Source organism: Miniopterus schreibersii (genome assembly GCF_964146895.1).
Source record: "Miniopterus schreibersii genome assembly, chromosome: 20".
Classification (NCBI taxonomy): Eukaryota; Metazoa; Chordata; class Mammalia; order Chiroptera; family Miniopteridae; genus Miniopterus; species Miniopterus schreibersii.
In genome coordinates, this window is record NC_138122.1 from 18,831,830 (window position 1) to 18,859,732 (window position 27,903).

The 27,903-nt window shown below is 46.6% G+C and overlaps 1 protein-coding gene across 5 annotated transcripts in view; it reads right to left on the bottom strand.

The window, feature by feature from the left end:
• The window catches only part of GRK3 (G protein-coupled receptor kinase 3), a 78,547-nt gene that overhangs the window by 48,703 nt on the left and 1,941 nt on the right, over positions 1-27,903 (bottom strand). For 2 of the 5 annotated variants that reach the window (XM_081123213.1, XM_081123209.1), the window contains exons 2-3: positions 16,572-16,648; positions 972-1,045 (exon numbers count right to left, since the gene is read on the bottom strand). The exons of 1 other annotated variant lie outside the window; for it this stretch is intronic. In XM_081123213.1, coding sequence (XP_080979339.1) covers positions 972-1,045; positions 16,572-16,648 — 151 coding nt within the window. The remainder of the gene's footprint in view (positions 1-971; positions 1,046-16,571; positions 16,649-27,903) is intronic. 2 more of the 5 variants (XM_081123211.1, XM_081123210.1) reach the window with 1 other exon arrangement.

The following is a 27,903-nucleotide window of genomic DNA, read 5'->3' on the forward strand; positions in this document are numbered from 1 at the left end:
GGGGCTCATCACCCAATAAGAGATTGAGCTGGGTTGGGTCTGAGTTGCCATTTGTGTAGGACTCAGTCTGCCTCCTGCTTGTCCCTGTTCCTAAGGCTCGGCTCTCCACGGAGTTCAATGAAAAATCTTCGTCTCCTTGGCACTGGAATCACTTCTGACCTTAGAGGTTTGCAGAATAGCTCTTTTCTTCCTACCCCACTCACCTTCAAAACTTGGCATCTATCCTGAGAGGGAGGCGAGTCACATGTTTGGGGCTCCTCCAGTCCCCTTTGTTTTTTACTTTGGCCCCAGAAACCTCTTCTGGCTTTTTGTCTCCCAGAAACAGCCTTCTGCCAAGGGCCAAACCTGGATTCTAATATGCCTGGACTCTGTTACACCCAGAATCAACAGCTGACCCAGGTGATCAGTAGTTATCAGTTGGGTTTTCATCTCCTGCCTGATCTGTTTTCAGATTCCTGTAGGTCTATATTTCAATAAAGTACTGTAAGGCTGTGGGAGATTCCCACATGTCTTCCAGAAGCTTGTACCCCAACTCTTCAGCTCCCCTCCTCCCTCTTCCACCAAGTTTCCAATTTGTCACTCCAGTGATGTGTGACCGGAAAACTGTGCTAGTTTCTCTTTCACCCAGTAGTGGCCCTCTGCCTTGGTTTATGTCTCCAGAATCAGCAAGCTTCTGCAGAAAATAAAATGGCTGGCACACTTCAATGCACCTCAGAATGATCCTCCCTCCCCTGGAATTTTAGTCCAACTCCTCCTCACTGCCTCTGGAGCTCTCCAGAGCCTTTAGAGACAGGATGCGTACAGATGTCGTCAGCATCTTTAATAAACTGCATATTATATCTTGCACTACTGATTACTTTCAGTGAATTTCTAAATTATCTGTAAGATACTTAGTAGTCTTAATTATTTCCCAAAACACGCTTTAAATATGCTTTTGAAATAAAAGCATCAGTAAAACAGTTACTTCTTACCTCTTCATAAAACTTCACCTGAGGTACAGCTTCATTAATTTCATTCAAACAAAAATCTTTAAATAGCAAGAAACCTAAAGGGAAAGAATAAAAAATTTCAGGGTGGGCAATAAATTGAAATTTTACCCCACAGGGCATTTTCAAAGTAACACGTTTGTACTTCAACCTCTTGCTCCCCTGCCTTTAAAAAAGGGAAAATAAAGATTTCAAGAGGCTGATCATACCCGAGAGGGAAACACTCCAGGTAAAGTCAGAGTACTGCATACCTGGCTCCTTGCTTTGGGATTCCATCTCTACGGGCAACCCCCCTCCCACTTCTTAAAAATGCAAGATCAGCAGGGCTAGCAGTCACCGGACACCATGTAGAGTCACTGGTCACTATAGCAAGCAGAAAAGTAAGCAAAGAAACAAGAGATGCGTGTGGTATTGCAAGTGCTGGTAAGGGTCATCAGGGACCTGATAAATACTATGTCCACAGAAATGGGATGAAACTCCCTTAAAGGACAGAAGGACTTTCACAACCTTTCTAGCCTTTTCTATCACCACTTGCTACCTCAGAATCCCCACTAAAAACATCAGGCTAGAGCAGATAACCCACCCCCAAAATCATTCTTCCCTCCTTCACAACTCCATGCCTCACATTTGAACAATCAGCACAGTATGCCCAGAGTACTACTTCTATGGCACAGTGCCCAGTACACAGTAGGAGGTCAACAAATATTCGTCGAATGAATGTTTATTTCCATAACCCTTCCAACATGCCTCTGTCAAAGTACTTAGCATACTCTAATTAATTATGATTTATAAATCTCCCACCCCACTGGCAGACTTAGTGCCTAGCTTAATGCCGAATACACTGTCAAGAAGGAATGAAATTGAGTAGGACAAGCTGGTATCAGTCAAAAACAATTAAAAAATCAAAATAATTAAAGAATTGCTAGAAGAAACAGAAGTCACAGAAGGGAACTCAAGGACTCACACACGTCTAAAATGTAGGAACACAGGAGACCAGAATTCCCCTGGTAGAACTGAGACAAAGGAAGCAGCTTTGACAAGATTTTAATTGATGATCCTAAGAATCATGTAACCTGAACTTGCCTGTTCCTGCTCCATAAATTCCCCTCCATAGTTCCAGGAACATGACCTTTCAAAATGGTAAATGATCATTCATTGGAACTAGAAGTATTAGAACCGCTTAGTTAAGTAGGCAAGGCCAGACCCTCTAGGGCTGAATGCAGACCGGCAGCAGGGATACGGCCACATTCATCTTATCCAGGAACTGAGGTGGGGCTGACATGTGCAGGAAGCGGGAAATTCAAGACACTGGCAAGTAGCAAGAGTTGAAGATGGGAATCTCTACCGATCTGCATTATCGGCGAGGTGCTCTCTGTGTCCCCACCTGTTGCCGGTGGAAGTAGGCTTCCTGGGATGCAGCGGGAACAAGAATGTCCTGAGGCCCTCACAGAAGGATGAGGTATCATGAAAAGTTTTATTTCTGTGCAATGAAACCCCTAGGTTTCCAACATCCCATCTCCCTCCGTCCCGCCATGGGAAAAGTCCCATTCTGTATTCAGCAGAGCTAGGATCAGAGCCATTGTCCAGAGTTTCCGCCCCACATTTGCAGAGTCCATTTGAGCATCTGGCTAGGTTATAGCGTGTTTTCCTGGCCGCAGTCCATTGCCTGTGGGGTCCGTATGGCCTGGGCCATGCAGCTTCTAGGACCACATGGCAGACGAGTGCAGGTCACGGAACAAGTGAGATATAGGAGCGCAAATGGCAAGAAAGAGAATTCCTCTGTCTTGGGGGTTTTTAACTAGGAGCATAACCAATTAAGTCTTCAGTATTTCACGTGCTTGTAGTGGCTCTGCCCCCCCCAACCAGTCACTTATCTTTGTTTCCAGGTTAGACTGACAGTCGAGCATCTTCCTTATGTTACCCCGACTTCACTGTGCATGTGGCCATCTTCCCCTTTGTTGGACCCCTTCCCCCAGTGATTTGCAGGGAATGGGCCAGTGATTCCCTGGGGAGCGTGAAATTGCAGCTTCCTGGCGAAGCTGCCCAGATGACCACGCTGATAATGTCTGGCCTTCCCTTTGCTCCTCTCTTATTATTAATATTAGCCAGCTGGTTATGAAGGTAACATTTGCATACTAATACTTTTATTTTAAATAAAAGCAATGGTTATCTTCTTGTTCTCATTCATTTCAAAGTAATTTCGAATTTCCCTTGCCATTTCTCCTTTGACCCATGAGTCATTCAGAAACGTTTAGTTTAATTTCCAGATATTTTGTGGGGGGTTTTCAAGTATTTCTCTGATACTGATTTCTGTTGAATCCTGTTGTTGTCAGAGAACATATTCAGTATGATTTCAACGCTTTTAACTTTATTGAAACTAGGTTTTGGCCCTAAATTTGGTCCATCTAGGTGAATGTTTCATGGGCACTTGGGAAAAGAAAAGTGTATAGGGTGGAGAGTTTCCTTAAACAAAATAAAAAGGCAATTAAACCAAGTTGGTTGGTAGAGTTGTCCAAATCCACCCACCAAATCCCTACTGAATGTCTGTCTACTTCTTCTATTGTTGACAGAGGACTGTTGAAATCTACATTTGTAATTGTAGATTTGACATCTTTTTACCATTCTGTCAGTTTTTGCTTCATACATCTCTTTCATTTTTGGACAAGAAAACTAAAGATGAGAATTTGAACTTATATATCTTGATCATATTAAAGATGTTCTTTAAAATGTTCTAAATGACAACATGAATGACTATACCACATATGGGCCGCTGGCTTTTGACCACAGTTGGAATGAAACAAACTGATCACCATGACCCATCAGGGACTCTGGAATCTAGTCCCTCCACCCTCTCCAGCCCCACCTTACAGCATTCTCTCCCACGCCCACGTCACTTAGGCCAAGTGTCTGTGTTCTAGCGGCTCCAACACCAAACTGGACCTGTTCTCGGGGTTTCTAACTTGCTACCCCCACTTCCTTCACCTTTTGGATTAATTCTAGATCATTGTGTTCCAGGCTGAAAGCAATTTCCCTTCGTGGGGCTGAAATTACATTTAAAAAACAAATAAAGCACTTCTCGGATTGGAACAAAAGCTCAAGGACAAAAATTGGGAAATAATTTGCCTAACGGGATCCTTTCATCAGGGCGATGTCGCCAGGCTTTAAAGAATGAGAAGCAGTGACCAACACCTGCTTACTAGATAACCGCGCATGTGTTTGCGCTCGCCTCCTGCTTGAACCACCGCAAACTGCACGAATGCTGGTTCACTTCTGAGTGGACAGAACATCCAGGAAAGGCAAACTGCCCCAATTTCCCACCACAGTATTTTGCAAAACTTAGTAGAAAGAATTGTATTGCTTTTTATAAAATATTTAATGAGAACCCCAAGTGTTAAATATAAGTGGCTGGGTATTGCTCACCTAAATTCCCAATGAGTAAAACGCCCTTTCAATTCTTCCTAGTTCCAATAGGAATGAATGAACGTAAGTGAAAATGAATATTTAGCTAATTATGTCTATCTATTTCATATAAACCTTAAATATATTTATTTTCATTTGACTCTACTTAACAAACTAGAGCTTTCATTTCTTGACTTAAGACTTTACAGAAAGAGAAAATTATAAATGAAATATCACTTAGGAATATTATAAATAGTCAGGTCTCCTAAGATCCAAGTTATCCATGCCATCCCCCAATTTAAATTCAGCACATACATGCCCAATAAAATATTGTTATATTAATTAATGGGATCATTCACTTAGATAATGGAGAGATGTGGGACCCTGAATAATAAAAATCCATTAGACAAAAGGACATGATAATGAATGTAGCCAAAGAAAAATTCATGGAATGTTCCAAGCAATTGGCTCTTAACTCAAAGGGGAACAAAAAGGAAAACTGGGACTGGGAGGAAACTGTGAAAATACTGTGGGGCAAGGACATTTTATCTTAACTCTTCTGATAGTTGGATTGCTTTCAGCCTCTTAAAAATATTTTATTAGGAAATGATAGAAAAGAAAAACGTTCTGGCTATCTCACGGACTGTGGTCAGTATTTTCATTGATCATGGTTCTGTGCACATCTAACCGTAAACAAACAAACTGACGTTTAAAATAAAGTGAGATTTAAAATAATTTCGAGTGAAATAGAAACATTATTCCGATAAGCCACCTGATTCATATTTCCCAAAGTTTTCTTGAAGATTGATGACTAACTGGCCAGGACAAAATGGGGGGGGGGGTTGAATATGCTGAATCTACCCACAACTTTAACGAAAAAGAAACAGAATTAGAGTCAATCAATTCACACGTGTGTTCACTCTGGTCATTCGTGAGGCCGTGCTCTCGGGCGGTGCCCTTTTTTCTGTGCACATTTCAATAAAACCGAGAATGAACCCATAAGCATTCGTGCACGATACCACAAGTATAAAATGAAGGCGTTCTCAAAGCAGTTACAATCCGAAGCGGGGGCACCCACAGACAGAAGTAAAAGAGAACACTGAATTGCGTTGCCTTAGTTAGCGCCGAATGCCCTTTGCAGGGGACTGAGAGGCGCATCACGCTTCTCAGGTCACCCGCAGCGAGCTCACTGGGCTCCTGGCCACCCACCCAGCCCCCTCTGCCACTCGTCCTGCCTGCTGCCCAGATCTGCTCGTGCTGGTCCCCTGCTCTTGAGCTTCTCATTGCAGCCACATGGCGTGTTGGGTGAGCCCCAGCCTCCTTCGTCTGCACCGCTGTGCTCCCCACGCTCTCCCCACAGCCTCCCAGCACCCAAGCACACCAGCTGCCCTACTGCTCAACACCCCGGGAGCCCCCCATCCCTTCACAGGGCTCCTCTCTCTAACCGAAGCAAACTCCCCCTTCTCAGCACCCACTCTCTTCTCGCCAACCACCTGGCACTGCTCCTGCACCCGCCTTTCCACCCTCTTTCTCACAACCACCCGTCCCCTCCAGATGTCACCTGGTCAACAGCCACTCTACCTTCAGGACTTCAAGCGAGCGTCACAGAGTGCAGCCAGCTCTGAGTGACCCCACCGAGGCTACGTGGAGCCGCCTGCCTTCTAGACTCCCAGCCCCGGGTTCTTACCCTTTTCCAGGCATTATCCCACCACGCTCCCACTACCTATTTCTATTGTGAATGGATACAAAGGTTCAAAGTATTAAAAACATCTGAAAAGACGTCCCCCTCCCACCCCTGCCACTCATCTTCCCAGCAGTGCACCGCCACCATCGGCCCCAAGGGGCCCAGTTATTGGTCCCTGGTATCTTTTCGGGGAAGTGGTGTGTGTCACTTCTGGGCCAGGGTTGTTGAGAAATTGGTGGGACTTCCTCTCCCTCCTTCCCCCAGCAGAGGCAGAGGGCTGCGAGGCCTAAGGGACACCTGCGCCACAACCAGGGAAAAGCCCAGCGCGGGGAGGGCGGGAGGCCTGGCGCTAACCCGAAAGGCCTGCCCCTGCCGTCGAGTGAGAGAGAAACGCCTATGCAAAGAACCTCTGACATTTTGGGTCTCTTTGGTACCGGTGATTTGTGTTCCCTTCTAACCCAACAAAAAGGCCGGCACAAATATCAGCTCGTATCTTCTCCGCGCTTCCACAGCGCCTGCATCGGCCGCTTTTCCACCACTACACCCGGGAGATCTCCCTGCACCAGCTCGGTTGTTCCATCGCGGATGGGACATCACAGTTTACACAGCTCGTCCCCTAATGACGAACATTTGAAATGCTGCAAATACTTTGCTTTTACAAAATTGCCGCAACAGCCGCTCCACACATCATTTCTCACCGGTTCGTGCACGTTCAGAGGTTACGCTCCTCGGACTGAAAACTTCAGGGCCAAAGGTTATACACATTGAGATTTTACTAGACTTGACTGAATCAGCCCCACTGGGTCGGTACCTGTTTCTGCTCCCGCCAGCGATGGTCAGAATATGTAATTAAACTTTTGGGTTTGGGGCCAATCTGAAAGATTTTTAAAAGTACAATATTTTCAGAGTAACTGTAATTTACGATTCTCTTATTTTTTAATAAAGCTGAGAGGCCTTTCCTATGTTCCGGTGGCATGTGTTTTTCCTTTCTCGAGAACTTTGCCCGTTTTTCCTCTGGGTTACGGGTCTCTGGCTCACAAGCGTCCGGGCCCTTCTGCAGTGGGGCTCGCCAGCCAACCCTGCGGTGCAAGGCGTCGGCCCAGCGCCCCCCGTCTCAGGCCCCACCTGGGTGATTCATGTGCCCGTTTCTGGCTCCTTGTCATGTCCCTGGCAGAAATGGAAACACCTCTGGCATGTCCCCGTTAAACAAGATGCTGGGCTTCGGGACAGAGAGCTGGTCTCGTGTTGGCACAGGATGCACCTGTCTAAGTAAGTAGCAGTCATTCATTCCTGGGCTCCGGGAGGGGAAGGGCCCGCTCTGTGTCTCTGTGATCCCTAGCACAATGGTCAGGACTCAGTCGGCCAGTAAAGCCTCTTGCCTCCCACGCCTGTCACCGGCACGCAGCCGCTCGGCCACAGCACCCCGGCCGCCTCGCCGCTCCGCCACCGTGTGGCCCCGATCTAAGGTCCCTGGCCTGCTGAGCCCCTGCCTGTTCCCGCTGCCCCTGCGTAAACGCCGGGGCTCCGCTCCCTCAGCTCCTCCGGGCCTTTGTTCAGCTCTCCCTTTACATGTGGTGCCTTCTCAAAAGCATGTGCCCAGCACGGTGCTCCGCTTTACTGTACGTCCCAGATCCTGCGTTTCCATCAACATTGAGGCAAGACCCTCCGCCAGCAAAAAGATTTATGACTCGCTGGAGGCTCAGGTGAAGGTTAGCATTTTTTAGCATATTTTTAAATAAGGTATATATATACACACATGTGGTTTTTTAAGACAAAACGCTATTGCGCGTTTAATAGACTTCAGTGCTGTGTAAACCTAACTTATATATGCTCTGGGAATCCCCAAAATTCATGTGACTTGCTTTATCGCCATGTCTGCTTTATCGTGGTGGTCTAGAAAGTGACCCACAAGTATCTCTGAGGTCTGCCTGTATGTATTTGTGGGTCTGTCTCCCCCTGTGGAATGTCAGCTCCACAAGGGCAGAGATCTCAGTATTGCCCACTGATGCATTCCTGTGCTCGCAAGAACTCGTGGCACACAGTGAAGCTGAATGAATGAATGAATGAATGAATGAATGAATGCATTCTTAGCAACAGGATTCAAAGCCAGCCTGATAATCACCCATAGCATACTTCCACACTGCCTGGTTTTGACTTGGACTAGAGGCAGAAATGCTTAAACATATCAAGGACAAGGTATACAACTCTCAGAAAAGGTGCTTCCGAAAGAGCTAAAGCCAGGGGATATTATGACATTTCATTGCCACCTGGAATTTCTTAACACATTTGGGGCTCTTCAACTCCTAAGACAGCTCAGTCATTCCCCCTGCTGTCAGTTCAGAAGCTGATGGACAACTTTTCCAATAAAGGGGATGTTTCCTAGGCCCTTGGTCTTCTCTAGAGCACATAGTTTTTTCCCCCTAAAATATGTGGACCCTGGCGGGGAGAGGGCTACAACGGGGAGCCCCCAGCAGGGCTGACCTCTCGGCTGAGAGTAGATTCCCCACACCTGCCTTGGGTTAATTTAAACCCAGGTCTCAGAAACATCACCGGTGGCCCCTTCCATGAATCTCAGGAGCTCCTGGGCAGAGTACACAGACTTCACACCTGCTCGGACACCTGCTCGACACTGGCGACCCGGACGTCTGTGGGTTTCGCATGTTTTGCAAGGCGGGCCGGTTGGGGACGGAGGCCCTCTGTGGCCTGGTGCTGTCTTAGTCTCCCCTCGAGCACTCCTGTTTAGTGAAATGTTTCCAAGGAGGCACTCAGAACATTAGACTGTGGATGTATCATTCAGCAAAGCACAGAAGTAGACCTGCTCCGGAGACCTCTGTGCGTCACCCCCAATTCTGGATCATGATATATTATATAGAAATTGGATAGTTGATGTGTTTGTTTGTTTTTAAAGGAAGTCCATGTGCGTGCTCATTTCCACACTAACTATTCTGGTGATGGGCAGAGAAAAGCAGCTGTGGAGAGCACACATCCGATCCAGGCTCTGCCCCTAGGGAACTGTGGGAACATGGTCACGTTACTTACCTGGCACAGAAAACACTCAGTGTTTAATGCCCAGGCGGCCATCACTGTCTTAAACTAATAGCAATTCCTATCCAGCAGGGACTCAGAAATGCTCAGGGAAAATAACGATTTAAAAGATCTCAGAGCCGCCAGCCTGCAAATCAGGGGTCCAGCGGGCACACACTGGCATCCCTATAGTTCTGAGGTGAAAAGATTCTGTTATTCCAGTAAAATGAAGCTTTTCTGGATTTTTCTTAGCTGATCTTAGCACTTGCATGAAGGCTTTAAAAAGCAGAACCAGCTCTAACAAACAGGGTTTGTTTGTGTGGCTTTTTTTGTTCTGTTTTGTTTTGGTTTTTTAGACAACTACATTTTCTCATGAAACTGGAACTGGTTTAGCTTTTTAATTCTCTCTGAAAGTGGCCGCCTATCTCTCGGACGTCCCAAGTTTTCAGAGTGGCAGTGGCCACACTACAGGGCCAGTGACGTCTTCCAGATCGGGCCAACTCCAACTCGAGGAACCGATACCCGGGCTTGCTGAAGCCGGCAGATAAGAAAATCAACTGGGAAGACTGCCTGCCAGTAGGTTTTTAAGTCCTCACGGCTCTTCCCTCTTCTCTGGCATCTCTCCTCTCTGGGCGGCATTCTTTTTTTTCTTTTTTCTGTTTTTGTTTTTGTTTAAAATATTACAGATGTCCCTTTTTCTCCCTAAAGAAGAAGGATCCAGTACCATTTGGGACGGCATGGGAAGCATTCTTATTAGGAAACCCAAGTTGCAAGTGTACACAATCTGTGCCCCTTATTTCTCGAGGGTGAAAATCCAATTAGCTGTGCTTAGTCGAGGGTTTATCTCTGCTATTTGCAAGTTTAAATGGATCTTTAACTCCTTCCCCCAACTAAAAGTCTCCACAAAGACGTGGATAATTGATGCGGAACCGAATGGGGCCCCAGGGTTTTTCTTCTTCTGACTGGTAGGTGGCTCGAGGCTGCAGAAAGTTCTACAGATAACAGGTAGGGTGGGAACCCGGCTCTGTGACTGTCAACCAGGGGCAGCATTTGTCAGGGGAAGGCCCTTCAGGGGACAGACAAAGGGGGAACACTCCCAAACAAAGGGGAACAAAGACTGTAGCTGGTTCCCAGGTTAAGATTTCTCTCTCTAGAACCATATGCAAAAGTGCTCAATTTACTATAATTTAACCCCAGCCTTTGGGTTGGAAATTGCGGTCATAAATATTTGCAGGTTTTAACAAAACAGCTCAAGCAGTGATTTGATAAATTATAAAATAGATTGGAAACTTTGTTCTTTTGAGACTGACAAAAAAGTAACCCTAACATGTTTTACCCCGTGTCTTTTGTGTTTTTGTAGTCTTTCTTTGGTCTTATATAATTACCAGTGTTTATTAATAGGCACCTATGACGTTTATGTCCATTTTTATTTCTTTATTTCTATAGGGACCGCTCAGAAATGTTTTTTAAAAGGACTTTTGGTACAATTTCTGTTTTTCCAATGTATTATTTGATAATGAAACATACATTTTTGTTGTCAAAGCCCCTGGAAAGTATATTTCTTAACCCCAAATGCCAAAAATAATTTATGCATTCTTCCTACGTAAACTTCCTTTGAAATCTTGCTAGATATGCTTGAGGCCAACATAAAAAAAAAATTTAAGAAATCAAAGTGAAAGTGAAAATTAAAAAGAAAAGGCACCAGACTGGAAAGAAAGAAGTAACATTGTTTTTATTCGGAGAGAGGACCCTGCACATCGAGACTCCTAAGGCATTCACACACACACACACACACACACACACACACACACACACGAGTATACACACACGCACCAACACTTACTAGAACTAATAAACCAGTTCAAAAAGGTTGCAGGACACAAGATCACTATACAAAAACCCATTCCATCTCCATGGACCAGCAATGAACAACCAAAAGCGAAATTAAGTAGACAATCCCATTCACAACAGCATCAGAACATTAAAATACTTGGGACCAAGCGCTACAAAGCACTGCCGAGGCAAATTACAGACGACTTACACAAATGCAGAGACATTTCATTTCTGTGGATTGGAAGACTTAATATTGTTAAAACAGCAATTCTCTCCAAATTGATCTATAGATTCAACACACTCCCTATCAAAATCCCAGAATTCCTTTTGCAGAAATTGAAAAACCGATGCTAAAATTCATGTAGAAATGCAAAGCACCCAGAACAGCAAAAAAGCAGTTTGGATTAAAAAAGAAGAAGAAGAAGAACAACAACAACAACAACAACAACAAAGTGGGAGGGTTTTTATTTCCCAAATTTCAAAACTTACTACAAAGCTACAGTAATCAAGACACTGCCGTACTGGATGAGAGCAGACAAATAGATTAATGGGACAAGACCGAGAATCCAGAAATAAGTCCTCACACTTACGGTCAATTAATTTTCAACAGAAGTGCAAAGACAATCTGACAGCCAAAGGGAACATTTTTCAACAACTGGTGTTCAGACAGCTGGAGATCCACATGCAAAGAAGGCTGGATTTAGGCCGTTACTTCCTACCACACACAAAAATCAGCGAAAGACCTGAAGGTAAGAACTAAAAAGCATAAAACTTCTAGAAGAAAATCTCTGTGGATTTCAGTGAGGCAAAAAGTTCTTATATCTGACACCAAAGTATGATTCATACAATATATACATATAAATGGGACTTCACCGAAATTAACTTTCTGCCCTTCAAAAGTCACCACGAGAAAAATGAAAAGGAGGAAACCACGAACTGGGAGGAAATACTCGTTAAGTCATGCCTGTGATAAGTAACAAAAATACAGACAATCGTTTTTTTAAATGCGCAAAAGATTTGAGTGGACATTCCACCAAAAGAGATATGCAAGTGGCTAACTGGGACAAATGGGTTCGGTGTCATTAACTGTTAGGGAAATACAAACCAAGACCACAATGAAATACCGTTTCTTACCCGCTAAGAATGCTATAAGCAAGACGACAGACAACAGCGCGTGTCGATGAGGCTATGGCAACCCTGGGACCTGCACACACTGACCACCGGTGAGAGTGCAAAAAACAGTACGGCCACTTTGGAAAACAATTAGTAAGCTCCTAAGAAGTTCAACATGAAGTCACCGTGCAACCCAGCAAGGCCACTCCCAGTTATATACTGAAGAGAAATGAAAACACACATGTCCACACTTGGACACGAAGATTCACAATGGCATCGTTCATAACAGACACAACGTGAGAACAATCCAGATGCGCACCAGCTGGCGAATGGATAAAAACATATGATCTATCCACGTAACAGAATACTACCCAGCAGCATATGAGGATGAAGCACTGGTTACTCCCCCCAACGCGCACGGACCTCCAAAACCTTACGCAAAGTTAAAGAAGCCAGATGCAACCTTAGAGGCTGTAAGATTCCACTTATAGGCAAATTACTGTGGAGACGGAAAGCAGATTAATGGGAGCCGGGGTGGGGACAGGGAGTGACTATAAACGGGCACAGGAGTGTCTCTCTAAGGCGTGGCAATGTTTTAAAATTGGCATGTGGTGCATTTTATGGCATGTAATACCGCACGTCAATGAAGCTGTTTCCTAAAGAAAGTAAAAATCGCCAAGTTTTGGGTTGACCAAAAATCACGTTTCAGGTGCCAACACTGCTTCATACCAATTCAGAAAGTTGACTATTTATACTCTGGATTGCGCTCTGAAGCAGGTGTTGTAAAATGAAGTGTCGGCCAGTCAGCGTGGCTCAGCGACTGAGCATTGACCTGGGATCCAGGAGATCGGGGTTCGATTCCCAGTCAGGGCACAGGCCCAGGTTGAGGGCTCGATCCCCAGCAGGGGCCGTGCAGGAGGCAGCTGATCAATGACTCTCATCATGGATGTTTTTCTCTCTCTCTCTCCCTTGCTCTCTGAAATCAATTAAGATATATTTAAAAAAAAAAAAATGAAGAGTCTTCCGAGGCCACTACGTTAACCATGATGACCTTTACACAGGAGAGCAGCATTTGCACACCTCAGGAATTAAGTATCTATTTTGGCATCTCCTCTTAATCAGAAACATCCTCCTCTAAGGGGCAGAGGGGACTCGGACAGAGAAGCTAAGTAGATTGTCCACAGGCAGATGGAATCTATCAGCTGCCATGCGCCTCGCGTGCACAGGAGGAGATTATCATTTCAGTATGTATTATAGAAGAAAACTAACAGAATGATCTTGACCATCACTGACAAATCGATTTTATGGTCTATTCAACAGCCAGTATCCCTTTAAAACTATTCTTCTCAATGAGCCAAAGCAAGAACATTGTCTAAATGTGTACATTTTACTGACAGCAAATTAGGAATCAGCTTTTCATTAATAAACATGAAGACACATAGTTTCTATGTAAAAATGAATATAGAAGCAGCTCTCGCTCTTTTATTCTCAAAATTGGCCATTAAAAGCTAAGAATTAGGCATCTATCCCACGGTCTCAGCTTTCTAGGGCCGTGCATTGAATTACCACTTGTAAACAACGCCCGTTGTTTTATCGCACAAGTCCAGGTGGGCTCCTCGGAGGGGGGGGGGTTGGCAAGCTGAGCTCTTATCCAGAGGCTTCAGGGGAGAATCGGCTCCCAGGCCCATTCGAGTTGTTAGCAGCATCCAGTTCCTACCATTGTAAGACTGAGGTCCCCGTCTCCCTGCTGCCTGTCGGCGAGGGATCCCGCTCAGCTCCCAGAAGTCACCCCCGCCTTCCTTCTGGTGCTCCCCCCTATCTGCAAATCCAGAGGCACCACGCAGAAGCCTCTCCTGTGCTCTCGATCTCTCCGACTTCCTCCTCTGCTGCCAGGCTTGGGAAATGCCCTGCTGGAGTGAGCAGATTAAGCCCTAAGCACCACCCCCCCCCCGCCCCAGATCATAACCTTAATTGCATCTGCAAAAATCTCTGTCAGCAGCGATGCCAGGAGGCGAAGGTCGCTGGGGCCTTTCCTACGTGAAGGAGACATAAAGGCAACGGAATAGCTTGAGTTGATGAGACCGAGCAGTGAATGTGGAAGGAACAGCATAAAGGGAAAGCTCGCCGTTTCGGAAGTCCCTGATAAAATAACTGATTTAGGCCACGATCGCCACTGAAAAAGGAATGAACCTGAGAGCCGACCACACCTGAGCACAACCGCAGAGTGGCACCTGCGTGCAGTGTCCCTCCTGCTCCCAAGTACACGGCTCCCCCTGTGAAGGACTCTGGCCAAAAAAAAAGGGCAAACCCAAATCTAACCAAGCGGTGAGAGCTCACTCTTGGTTTAGAGGAAATAAAGGAAACAGAAGTGTGATTTAAACGACGCCATGAAGCGGCAAACAGAAAAATCCAGAATGTGGAACGTTCTGCAGAACAACTGGCCCAGGTTCTTCAATAAGTCAACTACCTGTGTGGGGAGAGGGGGAAGGGGTATCTGTTGTTGATTAAAGGAGACGCTATTAACGAGAGCAATACAAGAGCAATGTTTGGATCCTGTTGCAAACCAACCAAGAATAAAACGGCATTTTAATCAAAACGATTTGAATATAAACTTGGTATTAGAGTCTGCTAACAACCGCCATAGATTTTCACTGGCTGGGATAAGGGCTTTGAGGTTGTCTGAGAAAACGTTCCTATTTTTGAGAGGTGCATACAGGGCCGAGATGCTACGAGGAGTTTACTAATTGCTTTAAAATATCTGGCAACCGCAAAAAAGAGGGGATGTACACAGCAAATACAGCAAAATGTTGAAAAAGATTGAATCTGGGTGATGTGTATGTTTGGGGGTCCATTACCCTGGTCCACTTTCGTGCACGACAAGAACTTTTTATTATAAACAATTTCGATTAAGAGCTTCCATTCACTGAGCATCTGCCTTTCACTGTCCCTCCTTCTACAGATAAGAGAACTAATGAAATAACCACCAGGGCAGGGTGCAGCCGAGAGGCCTGCCAACCACCCGCTCTCTCAGGACAGCCTCGGAGGCCGAGTAAATGAAAGGGGCCTACTTTTCTCATTTCACAAAATACTTTTACAAACTGGCTGGAGCCCACCCGCATGGGAGGGTGTCCCCCAAATTCTGCGCTAACCGTTGGCAGGGGCGATGTTGGGAGGGTTCGGGAAGAGAGAAAAGGAGTTGCTAGGCAGGGGGACAGACGGTCAGAGAGAAGCGAGAGGACCACAGAAAAGCCGTCGGGGTAACACAGAAATCAAGGAGGCAGCACGTGGAGCTGGTCACGGACGGGGGCAGGTGGAACACGTCGGAGAGACAAGGGGACAAAGGAGCGAGAGGAAACAGATTCCACCTTCCACTTTTCCCCACTCCCTAATGCCAGCTAGAGAATGAGAATGCCACAGAGCAAAAGAGGCCCGGGCAGGCAAGGGCTCGACACGTTAAACACACAGCTACGTCGAAACAGAATCACAGATCTGCATCCAGCCTTCACCTTGGGCCCTCTCCCCATCCCACCCGACCAGTCGCTAGTCGCGATCTCCGCGAGCGTCCGAGTGTAAACTTAGCTCCTGCCGACCAGCTCCAAGCCCACAAATCAGAAGGAAGGGAAGAAGGAATGACTTATTTAAACGATTTTTAATTTTTTAACAGCTGAACTGAGATAAAATTCACAGCCCGTCGGTGTGGCAGAAGCTAAGGTTCAAGGCCACAGTAAAGCCATCAGCCGCTCAGATCAAAGGCTCCAGGAGCCTAGGTCAGGTAAGGTTTTAGTCCAACAGTGGAAAGGACAAGTTTGGGGGTTTGCATGTGTGTTGGGAGAGGAGGGCAGACGGGGAAGGGGTTACAGAAGGGGCAGAAAACACAGAGGGAGAAAGAATCCTCGACGCGTCTCAGAAAGCGGAGCGAGAGCTGCAGGGAGGGCGGGTTTGTCACCATCCGCCAGCGTGTCTTCATCACGGGGAAACCATCCTACACGACCACACGTCTGCACGGGCCAGGACGGGCATTAGCTAGAGCTGGGACCCCTGCGTCCACCCCAGGGGGGAGTCCTGCTGACCTGCTGGGTACAGGCTCTGAACAGGGCCACCGGAATAAAAGTAACTGATGTGGAGCCGACCAGAGGGAACGGTGCAGGAAACCCATGAAAACCGCCCAGATAGAGGGATCCGCCAGCCCCACACTTTGGAAGGAGACGGCCAACCACGGGAGTGGGGTAACGTCTGTGAAGACACAGCCAGCTCCCTGTGATCACGGGAACGACAATGGCATTGAGAGAAGCTGACAACGGTCCTTAAAACCTCCGATCAAACTGGTCTGTTTCCCACCAGCTTATGCACAAGACACGCCGCTGAGGATGTACGCGGCCATTAAGTATCTGATGCGTGACGTGAGGCTTCCTCCATTCCCAGCCTGGCGTGTAAAGCGCGCAAAGCGCTGGGCACTGCACACATGCACGACCGGCATGTCACCGACAGCGCTAATGACGTTACAGTGTGCTGCGCGAGCGAGCAGGACTTACCAATTTTCTGATTGAAAATCTTGTCAAAGGTTATTTCGTTTCTCTCCTCAAGATACTTCTGCATCACACTCCGGATACTAAAAGAGAATGACACGTTTTTAACAGTTACAGCCTGCACCACGCGTAACCATCGTCACCGCCGCTAGAACGGCGAACACGTTATAACTCAAGGATGCTGGCTTGACGGGCCGCTCCCCCTGCTGCTCGACGTAAAGCTGGGGCCCTCACAGCTCCAGCCATTACCCCCTCCTCTGACCCAGGGCCAACCTCACACGCAGAGGCTCGCCTGCAAAAAAAATAACTTAAGGACCTGGGGAAAGTGCACGTCCAAAGTCTGTGCAAGCGCACGTGCGCACACACAACAGGTTCTGCTCGTCGATTAAGGAGCTTCTTCTGAAAGCAATAGCTCAGATTCCCCGGATATATCATTAATTTTTTTTTTAAATCACATTTCTGCACATCAACAAAAAAACCTGCCAGAAAACATAATCAGGAGAAAGATTTCACTTACAATAAAATAAAAAACATCAAATGCCTTGGGATAAATCCAAAACACGTGCAGGAACCTCGCAGGGGAAAAAAATGACAAATTGGACTGAGAGACGTTAACGAAGGTCTTAATAAATGAAAAGATAAGATGCACCGCAGTTACGAGCGAAAAGATTCAGTTCTGAACTGCAGAAACTCAGTCTACCCGAACTTATCTATAAAATCAATACGGCCCCCGGCCAGTGTTCCAACGGGGATTTTCACGGGGCGTAGAAACAGAGCAGCTCTTTGTAAAACGCCTGCAAAACAACACAGGCTCGGGAACAGCCAAAGCATTTCTGAAGAAATCCAATGACGGTAACAGGGCTTGTGATGAGGCTTAAAGAATTAAGGCTGGGTAAACTAGTTGGCCAATGAAACGGAACAGAGGGCCCAGAAACCGACCACACACGCCCCGAACTCTGATGTGTCACAGGAGTAGCGAGGCAGAAAAATCGGGGCAGGAGGGGCTATTCCCTAAGGGAACCCCAAAAGAGATTACCCAAATAGAAAGTATAAAATTGAATTTCTATCGCCCAAATCTCCAGCAGGAATTCGGCACTGCTTTCCCACTCCACCCCCCTTTTTAAAACAAACTGAGACATAATTTATATATAACTAAATGTATATGCACCAGAGGAGTGTTTCCACGGATAACTACCATCCTAATCAAGATCTCACGTGTTTCTATCACCCCAAGAGGTGCCTCTTTGCAATCAACCTCCCCATAGTCTAGGGCCCAGGCCACTACTGATCTCCCTTCTGCTAATACAGGTGACTCACTCCAGTTCGAGAACTTTATATAAATAAAGTCCTACGACGCACTATCTTCTGTGGCTGGCTTCTCGCCGGGCAGGAGCAAGCTTCCTCCATGCTGCTGAGCGCACAACCAGCTAGTTCTTCCGTGTCGCCAAGTGGCATGTCCTTGCATCCCACCATCTGCTTACCCGTCCGTCTGTCCATAGACATGTGGGTTGTTTCCCGTCGGCGGCTGTTATGAGTAAAGCTGCTCAAAGTGTTGGTGTGTCAGTCTTTTCTCCTACTGGGCGCCCGTTTTCATTTTTCATGGGTAGATATCCAGACGTGAAATGGTTGGCCACACGCTACATCATACTCGACACTATTGCTAAAAAGTGCTGAGCTACCTTCCAAGCTGGCCGTCTGCTGTTACACGCCCAACAACGACGGGTGAAGTTCCCATGGCCTTCCCCCCCATCCCCGGTGAGGTGTGTTGTGAAATCTTTTGCCTGTCGTTTCACTGAGCTGCTTGTCTTACTACCCGGTTGTAAAATGTCTGTATGTAGCCCGGAGACAAGTCCTGTGTCAGATTAGGTGACGATACTATCTTCTCCAAGTCTGCACGCTGCGTCTTGGTTGTCTCCACGAAGCCCTTCTACGAGCAGAAGTATTCAGTGGATGGGCTCCAGGTGGCTGATTTCTTTTTCTGGTGGACAGTCTGTGCTAAGAAATCTTTCACATCCCAAGGTCGCGAAGATGGTTAACTTAGATTTTCCTTTAGAAAGTTCTGGGCTCCCTCCCCCCTGACCTGGCCCTGTATAACAGCCATTGGGCAGTTGCTGGGTTGTACCTTTCACAATAAAACAAATCCTAAGTGTAACACTTTCTGGAGTTCTGTGAGCCATTCTAGTGAAATATCAAACCGAAGGGGAAGGTCATGGGAACCCCAAATTTGTAGTGAGCCAGGCAGAAATTCAGGTAAACTGAGGACCTCATTTGCAGCTGCTATATGAAGGGGGCCAATCTTGTGGGACTGAGCCCCTAACCTAGGGGGTCTGTGCCAACTCGGGGTTGGTAGTGTGCGAACTGAACTGAACGGCAGAACACCGGGGCCGGTGTCAGAGAACTGAAAATCACTGGAAGGGGGACATGTGCGTATGTTCACTATCTTAATTCTGGTAATGGTTTCACAGGTGTAAACAACACTTACCAAACCTTATACTTGAAATATGTACAGTGTATTTTATGGTGATTATATCTCAATAAAGCTGCTTTTTTAAAAAAAAAAAAAAATTATCACAAGGATGCAATCAGCGAAATCCTAGGGAAACTCGACACAACAGATGACCTGGTTTCTTTTAACGAAAAATTTCAAGAGGGAAAATTACGAATGGGGAACATACAGTTCAAAAAAGACTTAAAAGAAATAACAATCAGGCATAGTGTGTGGACCTGATTTAAAACTCAGTTCAAGTACCAAAAAAATCTTGTACAAAAGGGAGACATGTGAATACAGATTGAACATTTAAGGGTATTAAGGAAGCCTTAATTGCCCCTCCTAGCAGTCTGCTTACGTTTTGGTATTTTAAAAGTGTTCCTGTCTTTTAGGAAAACGTGCAGGATTATCTACTGATGAAATGATACGTCCTGTCTGGATAATGCTTCAGGGTCATCGAGGGGGAGCTAGGAGGTAGGGATGCGACGGAGCTGGCAGTGGGTTACGGTAACTGAGGCAGCTGAGTGACAGCCGAGTCGGCTCCATCGGTCTCTCCCTCCGAACGCGCCGGATGCAGTTTCCAAAAAGGCGCCACCTCCCTTCAGTCTAGGTCACTGGAGCTGAACTGCGTCCTGCATCTGTGCGCGAAGCTGTCATAGGCACGTATATCCTAAGTCACCGATGCTCTTACACATGGCATTGGGACAACTCGGGTCTTCACCAGCCCTGCAGGAATAAAACCGTGATGCTCCCACCTACCCATCTGCTCTACTGCCTTCAGAATTTGTTATAAAAATTTTCCAACATGCAAAAGAGGATAGCGAACCCCCATAACGGTCATTCGACACGTCCTAACAGCTACCAAGACTTCAGTCTGCGCCTTTTATCCGCCCCCCCCAACTTTCCCGCCCTTTTTTAAAGCATTTTAAAGCAAATCGCAGACTACATGTCTGCATTTCTAAAAATGGTGGGCATCTTCCTGACATAAACACAGTCCACTTTACCTCCCCAACCCCACCCTGGAAATTATATAACTCCTGAAGACCTCATACCCAGTTCCTATTCAAATTTCCACGATTCTCTCATTTCATACGGTTGGTGGGCCTGACGGAGGATCTCATCAAGATCGCACATTCACTTCATTGTTATCTCCCTTAAATCTGCTCTTTTGGGGGTGGGGATTGTTCACATAGTATCTTCTCACTCATTACTTAGAAACTGCTATTGCGTAGGAAAACACCCTTCCCTTCTAGACAAATTCTACTCGGGATGTTTGGCGTAAATAACAAGCTTTCCCCCGCTGCCGCTAGAAAACAAAACAGAAGGAAGCGAGTCCTACGTGGAAAACAAAGAACACAAAAACCTGACAAGCCGTCCTTGACGTTGCCATGACAGGAGTTACTGCATAATCCCTTTCCCAGTTACAGTGTAAGAAAAGCCAAGTAGCACACGTAGGTGAAAAAAGTGGGACCCATTAACGATGCGTGTAAAAGGCCCGCGACCTCACCCATTAGGATCAGTTCCATTTCCAACCGGAACGGGAACCGCCCCCCGCCGCCAAACAGCGAGAGCCTCACATATTTTAAAAGATTCATCCGAAATGTCATCACGGCCTCAGTCACAAGGCAAAATGAAAGCCTGCGGTGTTTCGCAGCTGTGTAAATGCCTTCCCGTGGGCCTTCTGGTTCATTTTTAACTTAAACCCTTATCGAAAGGAACGCAGATACAGAAAATTGAGAAGAAAGAGCCTGAAAATACAACCAGAGTTATCTTTCTAGATAAGACAACAGAAAGCAATGCGCTGGCTTAATTACACAGAGCACAAACCACGAGCGTATTATCCAAGAAAGCGGGGTGGCCGAAAATAAAGAAACTGCTGCGGACAGAGCTGTACGTCTTTGAGTATATGAAACACGCACCCTAAAACCCTCACGGGAGGACTTCAGCACGATTACAGCTTGCTTTCTTCCTAAAGCATTTTAGCTCATAATTACCCTAAGAAGTACACATGCCTGGCACTTACTTAGACTCAGCAAATGTCAGTGGGTGTCAGGCACACTTGCGGCCCACGTCCAGCTTCCAGATTCTGACTAATGGAAACATTTCCCCCAATCAAACTGCTGGAATGAGTTTTAAAGCATTTGAGGAACCAACATGTTCCTCCCTAGGGTGGAACTTGACAGGGACTCGACCACACCACTGAAATAGGATTTGTCACTAGATTTGCTACCACTAAATTAATTATAATTTTACAGATCTCTTTCTAGTCTTCATAAATTTTAACATTCTTACCCAGCCAGGGAACATTCGGAATGACAAGCAGAGGTTCCAGGGCTTGCAGACTTCAGCACGACATGGGAATGACCAAAGGGGCTGAGCGCAGCTTCCTGTAAAGGCCGAGGGCAGCTGCCTTCAAGTATCTGAAGATCTTTCACTTTTAATTGCAAAGCAATTGAACTTGCTTTGCACAATCACAAAGTGACCAGAAGAGATCGGTGCACAGAATGATCGACTAGAGAGCTTCCTAACACTGCAGAGCTTCCAAAGAGGCTCCTCAAAGATGACCCTGGATGTTGGAGGGAAGTCACCCATCCGATGCATGACTAGATTGGCCGTCCTCCAAGAGCTTTTCAAGCATGAGATACGGCGATGTTATAATATGAGATCTGTTGTGATGTTGAAGACTAGAGTGAGTCACCTTGTGCTCGATACCCTGAAGCCTGATTTATGCAGGATGGCTTTTCTGTATTTTAGTTGTAATTCCAGTTTGGTCCCGGAAGACTGTCCGTGTAGCTTCCACTCAATCCACTGCCATCTTGGAATGAAGCCTACTGCTTTTAGATGATGATTTTTGGTTCATTTTACTGAAGCGAAGACCTCTGAAGGATGAGTCAACTCTCCTAATTGCTTAGTTACCTATATTTAAGAGTAGCATGCTTGTGAACTCAAACTGAAGCCAACAGAGCCCGGATCCGGATGGATGGCAAAATGCATGGATGGATGGATGGATGGATGGAGGCAGGGAGGGAGGGAGAGAGGGAGGGAAAAAGAAATGGAGAGAGGAAGGAAAAAAGTATAGGAACCAAGTGAGGCACCATGTGCAGAAGGTTCTAGACACATAGCCACAATAGAGCTAGAGGAAGAAAACTGAGAAGAAATCTAGGAAATTCACCTACTTATGGGTCTAAGGTCAACATCTGCTCTTCCCTGACCCGTAAACAATTCAACTCTCCAGGAGTCCTGCCTCCTGAACCTGTCCCTCAGAGCACGTGGCACAAGGGTCTCCATGCAATAAGTACTGCCTTATGTTGGCTACTAGTGTGTGCTTTCCAAAGGGGTTACATCTTGTACTCATATAGCCCCAACAACAACCATGAAAGGTTGACGCTGGGAGGAGCACAGGCAGGCTAAATAGCCATCTCAGACAGGTGAATAAAGAAAACTTAAATTTATTAAAAGGGGATGGGGAGATCCAAAGGGAAGGGCTTCACGGCTCTGAGTCCAATGGCATTGGGTCCATGATGGCAGCCAAATATACTTGGGACAGTGAAACAAAGAAGAGCCTAGAAGAAGCATCTGGAGAACCTAGGCTGGGCTGCTTTGGCTCCCCGAGGAGTCAGAGAGAGAGAGAGAAGGGGGCCTTGGAGACAGGGTCAGGGGGTAAATCCAGGAAGAGTTGCCCCTGCCCACTGATCCCCTGGCTGCAAGTCCCGTAGGGTCCCCTGGGAGGGATGGAGATGGCGCTGGGGGCTCCCCTGGTGGGGAGTGGCACTGGGTCCTTTGTCCTTGGCAATCTTAGGGGAGGTCTCAGGGGAGGGTCTCAATAGAATATTCATCAGCTTTCCGGGTGTGCTCTCTCAGGGTCCTTCGTGGTCTCCACTGATTGGTCGGTGCCAGGTAGGGGGGCCATTAGTCAATGTATCTGGTCCTGAGTTGGCCACAGAGTCACTGGTCTGCTTTTTTCGCTGCTTTTCTGGGCCTGGAGCTGAAATACAGCTGAGGTCTAGATGTTATCTTGAGGGAGGAAATGCTCAGGGGGTCTAAACAGCAGGACCAGCAATATGCTGAGGGAGGAAAGGTTACCCTGGGGACAAGGTTCTTGTTTCCCAGTTTCACCCCCTGCTAGGCATCCGGGGCTTCCTGCCCTGGTGAGTCTCTCTGTACCCTAGTTCCTGTACCTGGTTTCAGACCTGGCCCACCTAACAAACCACCCACGGTGTAATCAAAAGAAAATGGTCTTTCAATATTTCTTCCAATCATTTCTTCTTGAGTTATCTGTGTTTGAACCTAAGTGTTCTCTCTTGTTTACAAATATATTGCATGGGGAGAAAATGCTCACAAGAGACGGGAGATCTTTACTGGGACATTTCAGGATCAGGAATGAATGGGTCTCACATTGTACAAATGGGAAACAACAGACTACAGGGAATTTAAGTGACTTACAGAGGACCCGTGGCAAGTTGCCACCGGAATCAGGTCCATGTTTCCTGGCTCCTAATCTAGAACTTTCTCTTTTTATTGTAGCACGACACAGTATATTAGGGAGGGCACAGGGAAATGAAGGGCCAGCGATGACAGCTGGCCTTCAGGTTCACTGAGGGTGAAGGCCTGGCCTGGCGACTTCCATATAATCACCTTTTCCTGCTCCTGCGACCCTGGAAGAAGGAAATGGAAGCAAACAAGAGTACAGGCCCAAGGCCGGGTCAAGGCTGACTGCTACAAGCCACCAGTCACAAAGGGAATGAACTGCAGAAGTATGTTCACTGGATTCCCCATGGGCTTTTCCTATAAGGTCCTAAAAATACAAAGTATTAGAATATGTTTACGCTCCACCTCACCTAAAAGAAGACTTCACAAATTAGAAGAAACATTTACAGGATATGATTGAGGAGCCAAGATATTACTTCTGCTCCATTTTAGACTCCCTATAGCAATCAGAAACAGGCCCAGGGGTTCTACCTTCTCATCGATGATAAAAATAAAAAATAAAAAACACAGAGAAGAAAGAAGGAAGGGAGAAACTGGAGACACAGAGGCAGGTCTGGGACATCCAGCCTCATTAGCATGCAAATTACTTACCATACAAATGACTTAATAATAAAGTAAACGGCTGCTAACTTAATCACTCCCACTTCCCCGTGGCCAATGCCCAGAGAACAAGGCCAGACGAGACCATCGTGCCCACGGAATAACATTTTCACCCACAGCAGCCTTCACATGCACAGTCTTATTAACAAAGGAAGGTTATTTGAATGGAAAGTGATTGTTGGTACAAATGAAGCAAAAAATACTGTTTTGCCCTTTTACCTTTTTCCCAGAAATGGAGCTTTTGGGAAGGGGGGGGGCGCGGGAGACCTGAGCTGCCCTCTTTTCTTAATTGTAAAAATATTGTTTGGAGGCTGGAGGGAGGCCGAGGGAGAAGCAGTGTGTTATACAATTTCTCAGTAGAGCAGCGAGATCGCTCCCCTTGTGTTACACGGAACAGGCATTTAACCCTAAAGCTCCTCATGGGAAATAAGGAACAAACTGCTTATCCACTTAGTCATAATTACTGTTTTCCTGGGTCCCGGGGGTGGGGGGAGAGCTGCCCTCTATCAGTGCCTGAGGACCGTCCTGGCTTTGCAAACGCTGCAGCACCAGGAGCCGATGGAGACGGCTGCAAAATGAATTTTCCCCCAAACAACAACAAAAAAAGTATCGCTGTTCTGTCCGTTCCCTGCAAAATAAGAGGGGTGGGTGTTCACCATTTATGTTCCTGAAGGTGGAAAGAACCCGGATGCAGGGAATCCTGGACCAAGCTCAGCCGAGCTCCTTAACCTCCCTGAGCACCTGCTGCCTTCAGTAAAAACGGGCCGATCCTGCCTCCCTGAGAACACTGGGGAACGAGTGGGCCAACCTGCAAACTGCCTGGCGGCAGGGAAGCTCCCAGTGGATGGTAGTTTTTCTACTGCTCCTTGATGGTAGTTAAAGGTCTCTTCCCCTCGTCAGGCCTACAGGGGTCCTCGGAAACTCTGAATTGCCAACTGCTGGCCAGCCAGCGACGGACGGAGACCCCGTCTCCCCTTCTGCAAGCTTGGGACCTGATCCAAAAGTCCCCATCCTTGGCCAAGCGAAATGCAGTGTGCTGAGCGGGCGCCTGCCGGAGGCTGTCTCTAAGGCGCTGCATGTAAAGAGGGGACTGCCCCGACCCCTCAGGGACCCAAATGGGCCGGCGATCCACAGCACTGCCCGCTGCCTGTCGGGCAGCTCCCAGGTCCCCTCCTGATGGCGCTGGAACACCTATTTCTAAGAACCGACACTGCGCACAGCTCTTACATCTTCAAGTCCCCGGCACAAATGAGCTTTGACCGAGAATGAACTAATGACTGGGCGGTGGGAACCAGTGGCATTCTGCATCTGTACAGTCGTGTAAAAGAAATAAGGACAGTGCGGCTGCTTTATACTCAGAAGTATAAGCAAGGGGCCCTTTCCTCCTATTGTTTCTTTCAGCATCGACTTTTCAGTTCAAAGCTAGGCCGGGGGCGCAGAGGGTGCGGGCACAGGATACCCCGACTCCTGACACCGAGAGGACTATTTCAGGTTCTCTACCCACCGCTCTCTGACTGGGGCCTGGGAAACGGCTGAAGCAGCTCCATTTCCACGAAAGAAGAAGACCGAGCTACGTCTCCGGATCAATTCCACACGATAGTTTTACAAACACCAAGATGCAAACTCTCGCATTATATTACTACGTATATCGTGGCCAGATAGCCCTTCAAAGGGGAATCCTTAACAATGTATGATAAAATAATTAGCAACCATAATTTGTTTTCTGAATACAGACTAATAAAAGCCATCCAAATGCTACTTGTCCTCTTGTCACGAGTGAAACAGAAATTCAACCAACTCCGCTTTAGAATAAACACCTTTCTTAACCCCCACTCTTTGTGTATTTCCCACTAGACTGTAAACGCCTTGAAGGAAGGGGCTGTGGCCCAGGTCAGGGTCCTCCGAGCATCCCTCTGCGTGGCTCAGAGAAATGGCCCTACGACCGTGCACTGAATTAACGTAATAAAAGCAACACGCCAAATCTCCTTAAGGGCTGTCTAGATGCTTCAAGGGAGTGAAAGGGAATCTGTAAAACGTTGTTTTCAGACCTTCCCATCGTAGTGTATGAAGGCTTCAAAAGGACAAGCTTTGCAACTGATGATCCAAAGTTTTCCGCATAAGCAGAAATGACCTTCCAAGGGAAAGCCCAGTTTCGTGTTCCTCAACCTCTTGCCACCACGTGGGAGTTCAAGTCCACTGAATTTCACTCTGTTTGGAAAGGGGTGAAAAGGTAATGAGCCGACAGTAAAAGCCGTCCTGATCACTCCGGGCCTTACCTTCGATGTTGACCCTCTGGAGGCCCTGGCTTATGAATCAGACCCTATCAAATAAAAGAATATCTTTTCCAACACGGCCTCAGACAACAACTGGCAGGCGTATCTGAATGACGGTGCCTTTAACTGGGCCTGCGCAGTGAGGCCTTGGATCAGTTTACCCTTCCGAACAAATCCCACTCTCAGCTTCATTAGCCCAACAAGTGTTACGGTAAACCACACGGCTACATCATTTGAACAAACAGTCAGCTTTTACAGGATTTACACTCATTGGTTGGTTAATTGAATAAATGTGCCGACGTAACAAAACGGTTGCCTCTTGCAATCTCCGAGAAGTAACGTCTCCCCTGGGCAGAATGTTCTGTTTTCCGAGATTCGCCCCCAACAGCAGGGGGGATGCAGCCCCAGGGTTCCAGTAAAAACAGCGAGGTATTGTTCAGTCCTGCTGTCCCATTTAAGGTCGTGGAAAAGGCAAAAATCAGGAAGCACACGGAAGACTACAGTGACTTCAAATACTTAGCTGGAAATAAGAAGTCACCGGTGACAGGCCAGTGGCTAGTTTTATGTTTCTCATTTAGATACTAAAACTACAAATCTAAACCTCTTTTCCAAGAACACCAAGGACTGGTGAGCACACGGACCTCTCCAAAATGAAGGAGAAGCTCTCAGCAGGAAACATCTAGCCAGTAACCTTTACCAAAAGAGTGAAGTCACACTAGTCCTTTTGAGTCACCGTGCTGAGGCATTTTAGCGTGAAATGAACTTTCTTACGATATCTAGAAATCCCCCAACCTTCCATCCCCACCCCAAAATGCAGCAGGTGGGCCACTACCTGCCATCCAGCGGTAGAAATAAATTGCGAGATGTTTCCACCTAATAACCCCAAGAATCCTAACACAGCCCGAGGACAGGTGGCCACCCTCGGTAAAGGGTCGCCTTAGGAAACTGAAGCCAAAGCCACTGAGATAAACACAAAACAAATGAGGATCCCGGGAGGAGGTTCCAGTGGCCTCATTCAAGAGTTTATTTTAAAAATAGCAACAGAATATCAATTACTGAAGAGCTGTTTCCTAAAATTACTCTCCTGTTGATATTTCTCATTTCTAAAATGTCATGAAGAAATATGCCCGCAGTCACTAACTCTGCCTTAAAAGAAAAAAGCCTTACCAAACAATACCACCTAAAACAAAGGCACTTAAACAAGAAAGCAAATACCCTGAGCACATAAGTCATTCTTAAGGGCTCTAAAAAGCAGAAGTCACATTCAGTTCGAAACGCTGAGAGAGAAAAAAAAACAGAAGTTCCTAATTTTAGTAATATTACATATCTCACACACACCCCCCTCAAAAAAAACTGCATGAATTAAGATTTATTAAATTTATATATAGAAACTCTCTATATTTAGGGCACCATACCCTTTAGGAAGAGTTGGGGGAAAGCCGGAGAAAAATGAATTAAGCATTTTATACCACATTCATAGAAATGCAGG